Source organism: Alnus glutinosa, chromosome 8 (genome assembly GCF_958979055.1).
Source record: "Alnus glutinosa chromosome 8, dhAlnGlut1.1, whole genome shotgun sequence".
Taxonomy (NCBI): Eukaryota; Viridiplantae; Streptophyta; class Magnoliopsida; order Fagales; family Betulaceae; genus Alnus; species Alnus glutinosa.
Window position 1 is genome coordinate 2,532,299 of NC_084893.1, and position 18,906 is coordinate 2,551,204.

An 18,906-nucleotide genomic window follows, 5' to 3' on the forward strand; every position below is an offset into this window, starting at 1 on the left:
CAATGAGAAAATGCATAAAATACTACAACTTTTATTATAATGCACTTATAAACTCATTGAAAAAAATTAAGCAACAAAACTTGATAAGTATAATTAATTGTTTTACTGACTGACGCGGTAAAACTGAAAAAATCACAGCAAGAAGAAAGAATATTATAGTGATGTTTATGTCACTGTCACGTTAATTTGTAAAGAACTAAAAATAAAATCTGTAGCACCCACAGCAATTTTTAACAATGATGCTTCAGGCTAAAGGTAACCAATAGAATTTCGCACTCTTTGAGAACAATGAAGAATATTTTTCAGTTCAAAACATAGCATAGGGCCATAGGGGCACAGCGAAAGACATGCTCAATCAGATTTCCTTTTTCAACGATATACAGTTTTTACAACCAAATTTCATGATCGTCAGAAACTACCTACCTTCACTACAGTAAATGTTAGTCCCGAAGATGACACGAGGTGAAGCCGTCACAGAGTCTAGACATGGACACTGCTTTAATCATGTTGGACTTGGCTGCATCTAGCAATGGGTCTGCCTGGAGGGCTTTTTCAAAACAATACTTCGCTTCCCCCAGGCAACCCTCGGCAACAAATACAAGACCCAGATTGTTGAATGCCGGAGCATAACCAGGCTGCAGCTCAAGTGACTTGGTAAACATTGCTTTTGCACGGTCATATTGTTTTTGCTGACGGTACAAATTTCCGAGGTTGGAAAATATAGCATGTGCTTGCTCAGTTGTTGCCAACGCCAAGGCCCGCTTGTACATTTCTTCAGCTTGTGATGGCTCCCCCGATAGTTGCAGTGAGATACCTAGTGATGCAAATATAGAACTATAAGATTAACATATTACAAGAAAGCACTGGCACACGTGCGCACCCGAGGGCTGGGAGGTGGATGAGATGGAAACTAGATATACAAAAATTTTCATGAGCTTGCACATACCGAGATTTGACCATGCAAAGCTGATCTCTTTCAATCGAGCAACTGCAGCTTTCAGGAACTTCTGTGATGTTTTGAATTGTCGAGTGCAGAGGCTATGAAGGCCGAGCTGGTGCCACTGTACAGCATCATCTGGATCCTCTGCTACAGCCTAATTCCAACATAGATGCATGGATTAATGGCGAGGAAAATGTATATAATTATCTAAAAAGAATCCTAGTAGCATCATTATTGATGGAAATGGAAAACAATCCCATATGCTTGGTTTTAGCCCATCATCTACATCAGTATTAGGTAATATCAATGAGCTGTTACACATTTACTTGAATAAATTAAATGAATTATTGTTCTCCAAAGTTGAAACCCGTATCCTTGTACAAGGAACCAATTTGCAACTCAAAATCATTACTCGAACACAAGAAATTTGATGCATAATCATCAATCTTCAAAATGTTAAAATCGCAAGGGAAAAGACTTTTTAAGTTGTATTCCCAGAACACTAGAAATAACTCTGGTAAAAAATCTCTCTCTCCCCCCCCCCCCCCCCCCCAACCCTTTTTCCTCCTCCCCAGCAAATAAAAAATCACTGACATTGACATGTATTAAGGCATAAGTTCTGCAGAAGTAGATAATATTATTAAGTAAATGTTTTGTGAATATCTACTCTGGCTAATTACTTGTATCATGCATCATTGACTAATTATCAATAAGATATATACCAAGTGCATATAAGATGGCTCTTATGTGCAAAAGCTGTCCTGAGAAGTCAGAAAATACCTGCTTTAAGCTGTTAACAGCACGATCTTCCACCTCCATCAAATCATTCTGTTTAGTTTCAAATGCAGCAGCAATCTCATGTTGTGCTTTGTGAACCATGGCAAGCCCTGCCCATGCCACGGGAAGATCAATCAGAACAGGATCTCCATCTCTTATTATTGAAGCCATTTCATTTCCAGCCCAAGAGAGCTGTTCACCAGGATCCTGAGACCTTTCTGCATCCTTGATTCGGTTCACCGCAACAGCATATCGGGTAGACATACAATTGGGTTCAATTTTTGCTGCCTAAAGAGCAATAGAAAAAGGAAACAGCTTATGCCAATTGAAACCCACAAGTTAAAAAAACAGACAAACCCTTTTTTTTTTTTTCTGAAATGAATTGAATTGAAACAAATGCACAAGTAAAAAGCTAGTAATTTTTAATGCATGCACATAAATAGATATCCAATATTTATTCTCAGACAGACAACTGTTAATCAAAAATCTCAGACAACCAAGATAAAAATCTTTCCACAAAGAATAAGGAGACCAATAGACAACCTCAAAAATAACTTATAAATGACTTTAGCAATGAGCCATGAGCACCTTCTCCAAGCACTTTCCAGAACTCCTATGATCACCAGTCATATAATATGCATTAGCAAGGTTCGCCCATATATGTGCTGCTTTTGGATCTGGTTTCAATGCTGCTAGCAAACATTCCTTTGCAACATTGACAGCTGTAACCTGTTCTACAGCAGCACCTTCACCAGCATTTGCCCCCGCACCTGAGAGTTTAGAAAGACAGATGTATTTATTAAGGCTTCTAAACCATCTCATATTAATGAGGAAATAAAGAAATATTCCACAAAGATTGAAATGTATCCACCAGAACCATACAAATCTACACAGTAAGCACACTTGAGTAACAAATCAATATAGTTAATCTAACATGAAGTCAAACTCTTCAAAAGCATACCTGCTACAACTGAGCCATATTTACACAAAAGAAGGGCCGCATAGTTGATTAGGGCAGCAGGATGATTTTGATCTTTTAAGATCAACTCTTGAAAACATTTTTCTGATTGATCCAAGTTTCCACTGCAGGGCAGAGAAGTTTCGACTGTGAAAGCAGAAACTTTTATAATACTAGAAAATAAAAAACACTATAAATGTTGCTCCCATACTGGTCAATGTTGTGATATGAAGATTAATCCCAGCCGTTACTTTTTGGGTATGTTACATACCAGCTATATCATTGTAAAGAAAATGTATAAAACTAGATCAAAATGAACAAGTCTATTACCACAAAGCAAAATGAAGGAAACATAAAATCACAAGAGGTTAGCAATGTGACGATGACTAATCATTTAAAAGCTTAACCCATAGTATCATAAATGTTACCATAAATATTGATAAATTAAATACCCATTTGCTTTCAGTGTGCCAGTATTGATTCCCTCATCCCTCTAATTTAAGCAACCATGGCGACAAAATCTTAAGAGACACTTCTGTCCTCATTTATAAAATAATAAAAATAATAATAATAAAAAAAAGATGGTATAATAATCACCCCTTACCATTGAAGGTAAGCAATCCCAAGGTTTCCAAGGCAATCGTGGTTGTCTGGAGCAACAGCCAACAACGATGACAGAACCGTAATAGCACTCTACCAAAAACAAAAAATTTCATATCAGACCATGAAAAGGAACATGCAACCGTGAACAAAAACAGTAACAAACTTATACCTGTAGACGACCAGTTTTAAGAAGTATCAAGCCTAGGGAATTCCATAAAGCAGCCTGTCTCATATCTGATTGCGTTGACTCCTTCAGTTTACAAAGAATATCCTCAAGCTCTTTAGGTTCAAGTTCTTTATCTGAGTTATTATCCACTGAACTCTCTAGTATAAGACACTACACAGTTAACAAAACATGTTAACCATATTAGCAACTAATAGGATCATTTACATACACTGGAGACTACATTACAGTTATAAGGATTACTGCACCTGTGCATGGTGAATTTGAACCATTGAAAGTAAATCTGGCCTATCGATCTCTGCCTCAGAGCGGAGCAAGATTTCCGCTGCCTTCTCATACGCCACAACAGCCTAATATTGTTCTAGAACTTGATGAAGTTTTTGTAGCATGCATATTATAAATTAAAACGAAAAGTACAGTCAGTTTCAAAGCCTACCTTCAGAGGTTGACCCAACCTTTGGTACATTAGGCCAAGTATAAACTGAGCATGAGCATTTTTGGGCATCTTCCTTGCGACATGAACTAACCCCTACAAGCATGAACTGAGTACATCAATAACTACATTGCAGAAACTTTAACTAGCGTGCATATGGGAGTCCCTGTAAATTGGGAGGGAGGAGCACAAGCATGCCCAGTGCCTTTGAAATCTATCACATTTGATAGATTGCCTTATCATAACTTCTATGAGATATCAATTCAAGGCACAAAAAGCAGTAATTGGAAAACAAAAAAATGGTAAAATATCTTGCAAAAAATTAAATTAAGCCAGCCGCCAATATAGTCGGGCAGAAGGAACAAACTTATAAAACACAAACCTAGTAAACTACATATACATAACCATCCATGCAACACACAGACATGCATTAATTAATATCAGAAAAACAGATACAGGACCGATCGAAGAGGGGGGGAACTCACAGTTTTTAGGCTGCTAACTTTTTCCTCACGCGACGAAGGAGCCCCTTGACCATGCTGCTCGCCATCAGCATCTGCTCCATAATCAAGAGAGCAATCTACCTTATTATTCCTTGAACGGCATTTCCCCGATTTGTTCGAACGTTTAACTTCACCTTCCATGGTCTCACAGTCGTTGTAAATCACCGTACTCTTGTCTTGACTGCTCTCCTCATTACTCAACCTACATATTATACAATTAAACCAGTCTTCAGTAGAATATTGTAAAGTCTCAGATTTTCCATCATCTGCGACCTGAAAAGGGTAAAAACTGGCCTAAACTGAGCCTGCCAGTATTCCTCGGCTTAGCTTATCGGAATTATAATCATTATTACACAAATTATGCCCTAGAAAAAATTCAAAACATCATTTTCCTCGGGTTTTCTAAGCAATCAAACAGAGGGCAATAAATAACAAAAAGAGCAAAAAGAAAATGAAAAAGAGAATTGGATGACATAAGAAGGTTTAGATAAGGTGAAGACAGAGAGGAACCTGGTGAGGTCTGGGGCGGACACGTGAACGGAATCGTCGCCGTCCGCTTCAGGAGGGTCGACGTTAAGGTCGGCTAAAACGACGAACCTGGGAAGCTGTTGCGACAGCCTCTTCGGGTTCTCTTCGACGAAGCTCTCTGCGGTTCCGAGTTGTGGTTTTATAGGCATTGGGTACGGTTCGGACATTTTATGCTTTCACTTCCAGCGATGGAGAAGGAACATGAGTAGAGCTGCCTTTGGCTGTGTTTGGTTTCGTCGATTAGGTTTTTCTTGTTTCGTTTTGATTTTTTTTTCCCCTTTTGCCAGAGTTTTGTGCGAGTTGGGCTGGAGTTAGGACAAGGTTATTTTTTTGGAAAAAATATATATTAGCCTCTCAAATTACAACTTTTTCTTCATATGGCTCTCCAAATTATCGAGGCTTGTATTTCGGCCTCCCAAACTACCAACTCCCCATTTTTTGGCCCTCTTTGTAAGTTTATGCAGTCTAAATGGATGGAAATGAGTTATGTGTTGTGCACGAGACTTAACAGTATATAAACTCTCGAAAATGCCCTACTCTTTAAACGTGAAATTACTAGATTTTCCCTTTGAGAAAATAACATGAAGAACACAATATTACGAAAATGCCATTCGGGCAGGAGCTGTCCAACTAGACTCAAAGATGCATAGTCCGACGCCGTGGGTTTGCTCTCGGGTCCTTCTCATCATTCACAAACACTCGCATTTTCATCGGAGTGGTGGTTTGTTCGTTGTTCGCTAGTGCACGTCCATCGTGAAATGAACGGAATTAAGCTATCTCCAACCTCCACTGCTTGAAAGTTGTCAACCTCTCCAAGAATTAGTGGACCGTCCCAGTATATAACCCGACCTATTGCGAAGGAGTGAAAAACAAGAAATAAAAAATACGGGATTAATTTCAAGTGTAAGTAGAAGGGTATTTTTGGGTTATTTGGGCTTAAAAACTCACATGTCGTGCATGTGACTCATTTTCATCCATTTAGACGGCATAAACTGACGGAGGGGGCCAAAAAATGGAGAGTTGGTAGTTTGGGAGGCCAGAGTGCAAGCCTTAGTAGTTTGGGGGGCCATTCGAAAAAATGGTAGTAGTTTGGGGGGCTAATATATATTTTTTCCTTACTTTTTATTAAATAAATTTAAATTTAAATTTTGTTATGTTTATATTAGCTACTTTTATATTATCTTCATTGTGTTAGTATATTGTATTATATATGAAGATAATAGATTCTAAAATTGATTAAAATTTGAGAATTTTATTATTGATCTAAAATTTGATTTCGTTATAGACTTGGAAGAAGTACAATGCTTTTAGAGAATTACAGACCAAGTTGTGGCACATGATATTTCTATGGTAGATCACTAAAAACATGGACAATTAATATTTGAATTTTAGGTTTGGGAGGACAAAACTAAAAAATAAAGAAAACATGTTGAGGCTTGGGGAATTTTGCCACTGTCCCAAAAAAAAAAAATAGAGAAAGTTATTCTCTAAATTAGGTATTTATTTATTAAATTGACATTTATTATTCGCACATAAATTTGAATGGAGACAATGAGGGTATTGCCTGAATATGGCCCATTTGTTCGAGCAAGTTGCTGGATTGGAAGAATTGTTTTTGAGGTTACCGAAGGTTGCCTCTATAATTGTTAACCCTTTTTTCTTTGCACCTCGGTCCATAAGAATGGCATAATTTATCCAGTGCCCTTATCCTTGTGCATTATTCTTTGGCACACAATTTCTCTCATGCCCCTATGCTTTTGTGTCATGGATTTGGCATTTCTCAATTTCCAAAAAGTGCATCGTATGGTTTGCGAAATGAGTATTCCATTAGAAAATAGAATAGTTATTATCGGGAATAAAAGATAATGGAATGGAATGACTATTCCTACTCTTTAGTTTGGTAACAACTTATATACTTTAATTAGAATCCAATCAAAATTATAAAAAAAAAAAAGGTTAAATAAAACTCAAATTATAATAAAAAAAAAATTGAAAATTAGTGGGTGGTCGCGGCCACCCCCAAATGCTTCGAGGGTGGTCGCACCACCCTTGACTCTGTACATTGGCTGGCTGACCACCCATTGTTGGCCACCCCAATGGGTGGTCAGCCAGCCACTGTAAAGCTGGATTTTTTTTTTTTTTTTTTAAAAAAAAAAAAAATTAAGAGAAAATAAAAAATAATGAGTTTTTTTTTTTTTTTTTTTTTTTTTTTTTTTTTGTTTTGAAAAATGTAGTTTATTCCTCTTCGCAAGAGAATAATTATTCTAATGGGAATAACAATTCTAAGGAATAGCTTCCCTGTAATTTTGAATTTAAGGAAGAAGGACTCCAGTTGGAAGCCGGCCCTAAACTTCACCCCTCAAAAAACAGATATGAGCAGATCTGCTCCCTCCTTCTCTCCGTTTCCCTTTCTACTCCTTGCTTCTACTATCTCCCTCTAATTTTGGTTTTTTCTTTTGTTTATAGGTGTTCTCCGACCAAATCAACAATTTTTGCGTTTCTGCTATGTATCCGTCAATATACCTCTATGGCGTGATGTTCATCTCTTCCATAAACCACTGCAGCTGTTTGCTGGTTGTATTTTTCCTTTGAATAATAATTTTCTTCTCTTTAGATTTGCACTCATGGGTAATCAATGGGATGAATGTTAGTTAGGTGTGATGGGTTATCTAGATAGTTCAGTGTGATGAGTTATTTATTTAACTATTTTTGTACATGGGTTAGCAAAAGATGAAAATCATAGATAACGCTTTATGGTAAGAATTTTGTTTGCATCTATGACTATGTAACCTTATAGCATGTGTCTATGATTTTGTAGAACTTTATGCTTTATGATGTAAGAGCTTTATGTTCCTGATCTTTGATCAATGAAATACTAAGATCCTTCGTTCAAAAAAAAAAAACTATTACAAGGAATATGACCCTAACAAATAAAGTAATGACTCTTCTTATGAAAAGTTATTCTATTTCAAGAGTTTATTTCTGCAAGGCCTTAATATTTGTAACGGCTATTTTCTAAGGTAGGAAAACCCTATGAATGTATCCATGTTAGCCCTCGTACGTGATACCAAGTATTATTTATCACTGTTTGGTTAATAATGCGTCTTAAAGACTTTTGAATGGCCTATGATAAATCCATTGTTGATCCCCTAATCACCCACAAATAAAGTGAACAGAGTTTTTCTTTGAATTGGATACCAGTTTTAGATTATGTGATTTTTACATGTATTTTTAATAAAATAACATATTGTACATTTTATGTACTTCAGAAAACACATCAATTTGATAGACAGCATTAAAAAAAGTTCCCAAACCAAATTTAGAAACCAAAAAAGAAAAAATCGTCCTTTATTAACTATAGCCGCCACAGCAAAATGATATAAGAAAAAACAAAAACAATGAAGACTTTCAAGGACTTAAAAAAAAAAAAAAAAAAAAAAAAAAAAAAAAAAAAGGGGAAAAAAAATAAATGAAGATATAACCCTAGCCATCGTGTATTAGTAAGGCATTTTGTCGAATAATACGTGACATAACTCTTCGCTCTGCCTCCTTTGTTCATGTTAGAAGAGCTTAAAATGCTGTGGCCCATGTTTTGGCTAGGGAAGCTATGTTGAAAAATCTAAATGTCTGCTGGAGATCAGATTTTCCCTTTGTTGTATTCAAGATCTTATTGTTAGGGAGAAGTCTTTTTCCCTAGATCCTTTGTTGGGATCATGATGTATTTTGGTAGTCTTTGCAATGAAGATTTGTTTCAAAAAAAAAAAAAAACACTCTCGCGAAGCAAGCCTAAAAAGCTGTCAATGGAATTGGAAAACCAACCTTTATACATCAGTTGGGATAATTAAGAATCTCCATAAGCTGACACTACAAAAAGAGAAAACATCAGAAGGAACCCGAACATCCCATTATCATACCCCTTTAAAAAGGCATTGAATCCAGGCAACGGCTAACAACACAAGATGAGAAAAACAGATGAAAATATAATGTTCTTCTCAAGAAGCTGCAGTCTGAGTTACGAAAGCATCCATGCCTGATGAACCGAAGGATGGTAGGAGCCATCCCTTCTTCTGGGCATGCTCTACATAGAAGCTGAATTTCTCTTCTGCATTTGGAATGTCAAGAGCCAGATCTTCAAGCCCGTCCTTGATCCGGGCGAAGCCTTTTGTCATCTGGTTAATAGTGATCAGCCCTTCAGTAAAACATTCCTGCAGCAAGTCCAGCATTCTATCATTCTTCTTCTCCATAGCCATAACCAATGCCTTCTTCACCACCTCGTGGTTAAAGAAAGGCATGCCCAGATCACGAATACATTGGCAGGCTTCAGCAACAACACCCCCACTTTCATACTCCTCTAGAAGCTTTAAGATCTTGTCCTTTGCATCCTCCACGGCCCAGCCGCTCCCACCTCCCCAACACCTCAAGATCCTCTCACCAGCATGACGGGCAGAAAGAAGTGCTCGGGCCATACGAACAGTCTCACTCCCACTGGAATCCAGTGGCAACTTGCTGCTAATCTCTTCTAAATTATGCGGAACCAAGACATCGTCAATCACAGCCCTAGCTAGAAAAAGAGCGAGCTCGTTTGAAGCATCTAGAATGTCCAGTGCTGTATCTTCCGCAGATTCCAGAAGCATGACGAAACCATTAGCTATATCTTCACTTGAGAAGATCTCGCTATGAAGAGAGGCTAGCAGAACGGATGCCATTTCTTTTTCTCTGTTCTTCCTATCCATAGCAAGGGTGATCAGCTTCTTTAAAAAAATTGAGTTGTACTCGGGCGTCCCAAGATCTACAAGGCTTTGGATGAGTTCAGGAATGTCATCCGAGAGAAAATATTCATGAATTATAGTCACAGCCTCTTCCTTATACCGCCTCAACTTCGCATCATCTGGGACCTCCCCGTCTTCAACTGAAGTCTTCACAAATGAAGCATCAAGCCATCCTTCGGAGATTGCCTTGGGGATAAGTGAGCGGAACAGAGCTTTTGCTGATGGAATATCAAGAGCAAGGTCATCAAGGCTCTCTGCCAATCGAGAAAAACCCTTTACCATTTGACTAGAACTTATCAGACCTTCCTCGGCAGCTTCCTTTAATAGCTTCAACATTAGAGGTTCAGCGGTTCGAATCTCCATAGCAAGTACCAAAGACCTCTTCACAACCTCGTGATGGAAGAACGAAACCCCTAACTCCCTTATGCACCTACAGGCCTCGATAGTGTCTCCATTCTCCACATACTCCCTCAACAAATCGGTAATCTTTTTCTTCACTTCCTCAACAGTGATGTGAGTGCTACCACCCCACCGCTTCTCCACAAGTTCTGCATGGTGTGGAGCTGAGAGATAGCTCTTATCAGCAATTTGGATAACCTGAACTCCCTTGGAAGATTCAGACAGTCCCTTCTTTGCCCGGTTCAGGAAAGCTGGAGGGACAATGTCATCAACCACAGCACGCGCTAGGAACAAGGCGAGGATGTCAACTGCATCCAGTATGTCCACTGCAAGGTCATCAACAGATTCAAGAAGCAAAAAAAATCCATCTTGTATCTGGCTAGGACTAATGACATCAGCATACAAGGCTGAAAGCAGAACAGAAGCCATTTCCTTCTCCTTATCATGCCTGTCCATGGCAATGGAAACAAGCCGCTTGATAAAGTAAGGATGATATCCAGTTGAGCCTAGTTCTCTGAGCTCAGAAGCTGCCAATTCCACATCTCCAGTGCTGAAGTATTCCTCTATAATGGAGACAACAGCTTTCTTGTATTCATCTAAGGGGTCTAAGACAGTTGATCCAACAAGCTGATATGGTTCCTGTTGAAAGCAAAGATAAGAGAAGAGCAACATATACAATAACAATAAAAGTGTTGAAAAACCTCATTCCAGTACAGGAGTAACCTGCTGCTAGCACAAGTGCAAATTAAAATTCCAAGGGACAATAATCAATATTGCTAACCAGAATGCATGCCTTAAAAACAGCAATTACCTCGCCACTGTCGTAATTTGGGTCATTACGATCAAGATGGGATTCACCATCAGTGTCAAGGAGTTTTCCCCATGTGCCCTTACCACCAGCACCGTCTGTAACCATTAGTTGAAGAGAAGAGCAGCAACTTATTATACAATAAAAGGTTAAGAAACAAATGAAGATAGGAGAAGAAAACATAAGGTAAGTAAATAAGCTACCTAGGCTAACATCCAACTAAAAGTGGAAGTAGAAGAAGAAAATCACTGCAAAACATAATTTAAAACATTATTTTGATTTTGATTTTTTCTTATTTTCTCCTGGTAATGAACTAGATACTCTTTGCATGGGCTTATGCAGACCCTAATACCAGATTACAAGTCAATGAAACTAACAATTGCATTCCTCATTTTAGCAGCTTCAAAAAGGCACATATTCCTAGTCAGAAATCAAAAGCATGTCGTCACATACAATTTGCAGCAGTCCTATTTATTCAGAATAGGTAACGAATATATAGAGCTCTGACAATTGAAGCAATCAAAGCTTGCACCTTCATATGCAATTAGATAATTTAATAAAAGAATGTTGAACACAATCTTAACTACAAATTAGACTCTGGCCTCTGAAGTGGAACAATTTTAATTCTGGAACCATTGCCGATAGAGCCTCAATAAGATAATCAAGAAAAGTTAACTAAGCAATGCCCTATAGTTAACTAAGCTATGCCCTATCACCTCCATTCTAAACAGGTTACTAAATCGATCAGGTCAAATATATCAATCATTTGTCAAAACTACACACAGAGGGTTCCCATAAAAACCAATAAACCTGATACTTAAAAAGAATAAGAAAACTACATCACTAGTTTGTTTTCTTTTAAAAAGAGGGGAAAAAAGCATTGTAATCTGATATCAGAAATAGAACTCCAGATAAAGACCAATTAAAAGGGAAACAAGAATAAGAACCCTATACTCTGGCAATTGAGCATATGAAAACAGTTCTTTCCAATGGAATTTTGGAAACAATTGGGCAAATAAATTTTTTTCTTTGACAAGTGATTGAGCAAATAAATATGGAAATTTAAAATACATTATTTTAGATCCAAAATGTAATGAGAAATAATTTCAACCTCAATTGTTCTACTTGTTCCTTCCTCGATTACAACTAAAGCACTTGATAACCCCCCCACTCCAAAAATAACCACATGCATGTGCACACATAGATACACATTAAAAAGCATCAACCTTTTTTTTTTGATAAGTAAGAAGACTTTATAAATGAAAGCATAAGACACCCCTAGGTACACAGGAAGTATACACAGGAAAAACCAAAGCTAACCAGCAAAAATCCAACAGAACCAACAAAACCTAAACCCCCGAAATCGAAGAAAAACCCTAAATCAAACTATAATAGAATCCAACTAAGATACAAAACAACCCACCACCCACCAAAGCACACAAACCTACATCATCTGTGCCTTGCCTTTCTTACTCCTAGAGGGATCTTTCGCATCGCCATAATTGATGGAGCTATGCAGATTCAGTAGCTCCCTTTTTCCTTTAGACTTTTGGTGCGCAATCATCTTCTGCCGCTGAAAATCAGTATCAACTTTTTTCTCTTTACAGCTAGTTGACTTCCAATAGTAATGGCAGCCAAGCATATAACACACGGCAAGAACCAGTAAGCCAAAAATTCAAGACCACCTTTCAAGTCAGACACTTTCTTTCTTTCTTTCTTTCTTTTTTAATGGAGAAAAACTTACATATTATGCACCCGAACACAAAAAGAACAAAACCAATACCTAATTCAGACATAGATAAAGCCCAACTTTAGACACAATTTAGTTGTAGAACTTTTCAAGACCTCCATCACCATAGAAACAAGGCAAAATTAGCACTGTTCATTTTGAAAGATTACTAATTCCATGTTATGGGGATTCCAGTTTAAGTAAAAGCTACAAACCATGCCTAGGCCAATTACAGGAAACTGACTGGCTAGAAAAGTTCCTATCCAAGGAGGAATAACCTAGGGCCTGCTGGGTTCTTGTTTTTTAAAATACAGAATACTACTTTCAAATTCACAAAAACAGAAGAAATCAATGCAAAAACACAGTACCAACATGTTTTTGAAGTGTTTTGAGGTTTTTTTTTTTTTATAAGTAATAAACTTGTCTTATTAAAAGCGTAAGGCACCCCTAAATACATCAAAAGTATACAAGAGAAAGCGTCTAACTAGAAAGCAAAAAACGACAAAAGGGACACAAAAGCCACCGTCCAAAGATTCAAAGTATGAAAAAAAGAAGCTAGAATATCCTCCAAGGACCTCTCCAAATCCTCGAAACACCTATTATTTCTTTTTCTCCAAATCCTTGAAAACTTGTTTTTAAGAAACATCTAGATGATGTTTTCAGTTTCTGGTCTTTCTGTTCTTTTATTTTTCAGTTTATGAAAAAAAAAAAAAGAGTATAAAACCATTGAAAACACAATACCATGTTCATACTATGCTATGAAAAACAAGCTTAAGGGTATGAATAAATGAATTCGAAAACTGTTTGATAGTAAAGTGAAATAAAGCACTGCCCCATACAAAAATATGCTAACACAAATAAAGTTTCTCAAAAACAGAATGTTTTCTAAATACAATAAACAGCCATACCATAATTAACATCTAGACATATTTTTGTATCTGGCAGTCGAAAAAAGTCCTCGGTGTAATATGCTATGGCTGTTTATACCTAGGAAAATTAGGCAGTCGAAAATATCCTCATTTTAATGAAGTCATAAGTTACTGGCACAAACATAACTGAGCATGAAAACAAAAATCGTTTCTATTTCCTTACTCTTGCTATTAAGTTAAAAGATACCAACCAATAAACCTGATACACTTAAACACGTGGATATGTCTATCCATCTACTCAACTATTGATTACATTTGTGCACGTGGGCGTTAACTGTTTTTACTTATCTCAATCTATTGTTGACCCATTTGGCCCAGCTCTACTTCATTTGGAAGATAAAAAGCTATTCAGTCACTCAGTCAGTGAAAAAACTAGTGTAACTCTTAATCATCCTAGCACTCTCATTAAAGTGGTCCGCCAGCTATGGTATAAAAGATATAAATCTAACTAATCCTGAAAAGCAAACCCATTAATCAACCTACACGCAGACAGAGGTAAATAAAAGAAAATTCTAGACAGCAACAAAGTGCAACATGGCCTCACCCTTTTTCACCCGGACAAGCTTCCCCGAGTGCGACCGACGCACATGCCTCACGGCAATCCCAGCCGTTGATGCCTTGCCACCAGCAGGAGCTTTTATATTATGTTCAGAAAGCAAAGTCGGGGATTTTGGGGACGATGACAAACTCTCCACATTTTGGCTGGCTATCTTCAACACTTCCCTCTGTTCATTCGTCAGAAATCCCTCGTTCGATGCCATTTACACTAAAATCCTACACACAAACTGAAGGGGAAAAAAAAAATTACACCACATAAGACCTTAACAAGAATCTTCATTAATTCATGTCATACAACATTAATCAATACACATCAAGAACACTAAGATAGCAACAATATCATGCACTTTCAATGTTACTTTTTGTTTGGTTTCTAAGAAAACAGCCCAGCTTTCCATTTCTTCATATTTTAACAATATCATTTACCTGTTTTCTATAAAATCTTGCAATACCAATACCATTATCATTTATTCAGAATGAAATGTAACAAAAAAAATAAACATCAAGTGTTCACAATCAATTCTAGAAAAAGCAGCGAACGAACTATAACTGTAAATGCAATACCCGTTAGGCTGCTAAGAAACTGAAAGAAAAATAGAAAGAACGCACTAACAAAAGAAAAGAAAAAAATTAAAAAAAATCCAAACCGTAGTACCGCTCAAAATAAAACGCAGCTCCTCAAATCCCAAACAATAAGAAAAATCTAGGATTCGATACTTTATTCCACTTAGTTTTCACACCTTTTCTCATAAACCAAATCAGAATATTACAGAGAAAGAGAACGAACTTTTCAATCTGGGCGAAGTGAGAGAATATTGAATCCAGAACACGAATCCGATTCTTCTGTGCTTGGCCCGGATCTCGAGCCAAGACAGGAGAGAAGCCACTGGATCTCCCAATCACACTACAGAAAAAGAACGAAGAAGGGAAGAACAAGAAAGAAGATCCAAAAACCCTAGATCAAACGGCCCGGATTCTTCAACCCGAGGTTCCTAATCTTCTCTGCGGTAGCGTTTTTGTCTGTCTCAATCGGTTAGCGAAACAGAATGAGAGTGAGAGAGAGAGAGAGAAATGGATGAGAACGAGAAAGAAGGGGATCAAGTGCGGTATTTATAGGGAGGCTATCCTTGCGGTTGCACGTCACCGGGAGGTATCATCGCTTAGGGTGTCCACGTGGCATTGGCGCTAAAGCGATTCACGGTGGTGTGGGGACCAATCTTTGGGCTCCACTCGGCTCACGGCCAATTGGTTTAGCCTTTTAGGGTTTTGGATGAGAGCATTATTTACCGAACTAGCCCTGCTCTTTTGTTCGCACTTATAAAAACGAAATTAGAACATTAGTTGAAGGAATTAAAGAACTTACTTTAGATAACTGTTCTAATTGCTTGCATGCCAAGGCATCTGTGGTCCTTGGTTTTGTCTGAGTTGGATGGCTAAGACTGCTATTGGATAATTATGGATATTGTTAAAATCAAAAATATATATTAACTTTGGATAAATTTTTCCTCAGATCTGGATAGAAGAATATTCATCTAACGGTCTCTATTAAATTATAGTAATGCTACATATTACACTTTCATCTCATTAAGCTGATCCAAAGGTTACGGACATTATCACATCAACCTTTTAATAAGCCATTGTTTAAAAAAAAAACAAAAAAAAAAAATTCTTAAGGCATATGGCCATATGGGCACCATCAAATTAACATAGTGTGATGAAATTGTAGTATATAGTATTACTCATCAAACTAATGTTTAAAATGCATGTATATTTTTAATAAAATATGTAATTCTCATATGCATTTTTAAATAAATAAAACATATAATTTTTACATGTATTTTGGACTAAGGGCGGATCCACCCATCAATTTTTATTTTTTTTTTAAAAAAAACTTTTAAATTTTATGTTTTTTTATAAGATGGACCCCAAAATTTAATTTTACCCCCCCCCTCTCCCCCAATTTTATTTTTATTTTTATTTTTATTTTTGCCTCCTCTCACCTAAAATGCTAGTTCCCCCCATGTTTTGAACATATATTAATTTAATAGACTGAATTATAAGAATACGTTATTAGCTTTCTTTTGATGTACATATAATGACAAAGAGAAATGATTCTCACACTCATTTCTCACAACAGTCCCACAACAAGCTGACGTGACTGGTAATATTTTATTATTTTTTTGTTTGAGTGTATGGATCATTTCTCAATGACAAATAACGAAGGACTCTTTTCCTTTTTCATTAGTATCTCAATTAGGCTAATTGCAATATGACATGAAAATGTTCCCTTATATTTTTCATAATAATGTAAATTATATTAAACTCTATCCTAAATCTCTTATTATAAGAGCATTCTCAATAGCTTATATATATATATATATATCTCAATCTACAATAATTAACCAAAATTTATTTTATTTAATTTAGCAAATGAGTTTTAAAATGCACTACATCCGATTATCTAATCTTTATTCTATTTTTTTTTTATTACTTTTTTCATTATATAATTTTTTTTTACCTTTTTTTTTTTTTTTTTTTTTCAAACGTCACATTTGTCCTGGCCACCCCTGAGAGTCTTCATGACCGACTCGAGGTCCTGAAGGTCCTTGCACAGAAGTACAGTCAGAGCTTTCCTCTCAAAATGCGCCATTTTTTGGCACCCCGCTGAACCTTATCCTGTTCCAAGGCCCGCTTCGATATTCTACTTCTTGTTTGTTGAGGGTGACCATACCCGGCCGCCGGGAATGCTCTGATTCGCCATTGGAGCCCAATTACCCCGCTGCTGATGAGAAGCTAGCTCCAGGTGGTTGGTAGTTTTGATAAGGGTTGTAACCGACTTGGTAAGACTGAGCACGAACCACATTTGGAGGTTGTACCATCTGTCTGCTAGCATACATGGGTCCGCCATTTTGATGAAGTCCAGCTGATGGATAGTTTACATTCCTGGAATACTCTCCTTTACTGTGGGCAAGTACTGGTCGATTATTTCGGTCATAATTTTGAGGATGAGACTGGCCTATTGCTGGAATGGTGGGCTGCGGATGAAACATATGGTGGATTATATATACCCATCCTCATGGTAAACTAGAGCAGTGGGGGAATTTGAATTTGAAGATTGATGGTGACCTCGAGGAGGTTGAAATGTTCTTGATGGCGGTATTCTATTATACACCTGATCGTTTTGATAGGAAGCCAGCGGTGGGCGGTAAGGAGGCACAGGGTAAGATGATGCCATGATGGTGAAGAACAAGAAGAAACTCCGTGTCGTCGAGGAAAAGAAAAAAAAGACAGATAAAGAAGAACGCGGAGTCGTGGAGGGAAAAGGAAAAAAAAAAAAAAAAAAAAAAAAAAAAAAGTGCAAAAGGTGGAGATAAAAGAATAAAAAAAGAAAAGACAGATACAAACGCTATATACAGAGGGTAATAATTGGGAGAAGGGCAGAATTTCCGGATTTCATCCGAAAATTTGGCTTATGGATGGCATTTTTGTAATTATAAATAATTACAAGAATGCCATTCATAAGCCAAATTTTATAATTACAAGAATGCCATCCATAAGCCAAATTTTTGGATGAAATCCGAAATTTTGCTAGTGCGTAGCACTGCTCATATACAGAGTTGTACTATTTACAGAGTTAAGCATAATTTATTATCTAGTTGAATTACATAAGTCAATGAAATTTTTTTTTGGGTGGGGGGGGGGGGGGGGGGGGTTTGGGGGTAAATACAGTTAATTTGAAGACCTAGTTAAAATCTATTATGTTTATATTAAGTAAGAATCAGCAACGGTGATAATTTTTCTCAGGTTTTTGAGGATTGTATATCTTGATTCACTCGAGAAAATTTAGAGTTAATGACTGTTATTTCAAGAAGAATTTGGCTTCGAAGAAATCAGCTAGTTTTTGAAGGTGTGTTTGCTCATCCCTCTGATGTCTACAAGGAGTCGGTCTTATCTTTTGCAGATTTTACTAGATGCAACTCAAGGGAAGGTCAGCAACATGCTGCCCCTCTCTCTAATTGGCAACCCCCTCCATAGGAGTTATTAAGATCAACTGGAATGCCTTTATCAACAAACAGTGGGAATGTTTTGGAATTTGGGTTATTGTCCGTGATTTTGCCGGGTGTTTTTTGGAGGCACGTTGTATGGCTAAATATGTGGTTGTTGACCCCTAGCTTGGTGGCTGAAGTTATGGCAGTTCTTGAAGCTTTCACTTTTTGCAAAGAAGGCGGATTTTTTGATGTTATCTTTGAAGGGGATGCATTACTAGTTGTTAAGGCCATTGTTGATACATCCTCCTATAATCTCTCTAGAATTGGCCATTTTGTGGATAGTATTAGAATGAAGATGAGATTTCTTCGTTGTGCTTATGTGGTTCATGCATGTTTTTCGGTTGTATAATGGTATTACTCATACACTAGCTAAGGAGGCTTCATGTAATGGTTTAGATAATTTATGGCTAGAAGATATTCCTAGATGTACTGCGGAGATAGTTCTTAGAGAACAATATACTCCCTAGATCCTGTTTGGGATTAGTTTTTTTCTCGATCAATGGTAGAATTTGTTTTTTTATAAAAAAAAAAGAAAAAGTAAGAATCAGCTGCATTGCAAGAAAATCTTCTTCTAAAAATACTGGCATGAGAAAAATCACCATTTTTGTTGATTTAAATAAATAAATAAAAGTTGTTTTTTTGGCAATTAAGGAGAAAGGCCTAATCAAGTTACATACCCGATATGCTACTTTCATGTTTGAGATTTTATCTAACATATTTAACATGTGCATGTAATGTC

The 18,906-nt window shown here is 37.0% G+C and overlaps 2 protein-coding genes across 2 annotated transcripts; both read right to left on the minus strand.

Annotated features, from left to right (window-relative positions):
* Positions 1-243: 243 nt before the first annotated feature.
* Positions 244-5,229, minus strand: LOC133876026 (probable UDP-N-acetylglucosamine--peptide N-acetylglucosaminyltransferase SEC). The gene is made up of 11 exons (XM_062314330.1): positions 4,909-5,229; positions 4,381-4,600; positions 3,899-3,991; positions 3,711-3,812; positions 3,448-3,615; positions 3,280-3,368; positions 2,679-2,800; positions 2,306-2,487; positions 1,721-2,005; positions 947-1,094; positions 244-814 (listed from the first exon to the last, which is right to left on the minus strand). Exons 1-11 carry the CDS (start codon positions 5,091-5,093, stop codon positions 441-443), a joined length of 1,968 nt encoding a protein of 655 aa, XP_062170314.1. The 5' UTR covers positions 5,094-5,229; the 3' UTR covers positions 244-440.
* Positions 5,230-8,708: 3,479 nt separating this feature from the next.
* LOC133876432 (MA3 DOMAIN-CONTAINING TRANSLATION REGULATORY FACTOR 1-like) lies at positions 8,709-15,207 on the minus strand. Its single transcript, XM_062314712.1, has 4 exons — positions 14,906-15,207; positions 14,105-14,345; positions 10,906-11,000; positions 8,709-10,733 (listed from the first exon to the last, which is right to left on the minus strand). The coding sequence occupies exons 2-4, from the start codon at positions 14,319-14,321 to the stop codon at positions 8,919-8,921; spliced, it is 2,127 nt and encodes a 708-aa protein (XP_062170696.1). The 5' UTR covers positions 14,322-14,345; positions 14,906-15,207; the 3' UTR covers positions 8,709-8,918.
* Between the last annotated feature and the right edge of the window lie 3,699 nt (positions 15,208-18,906).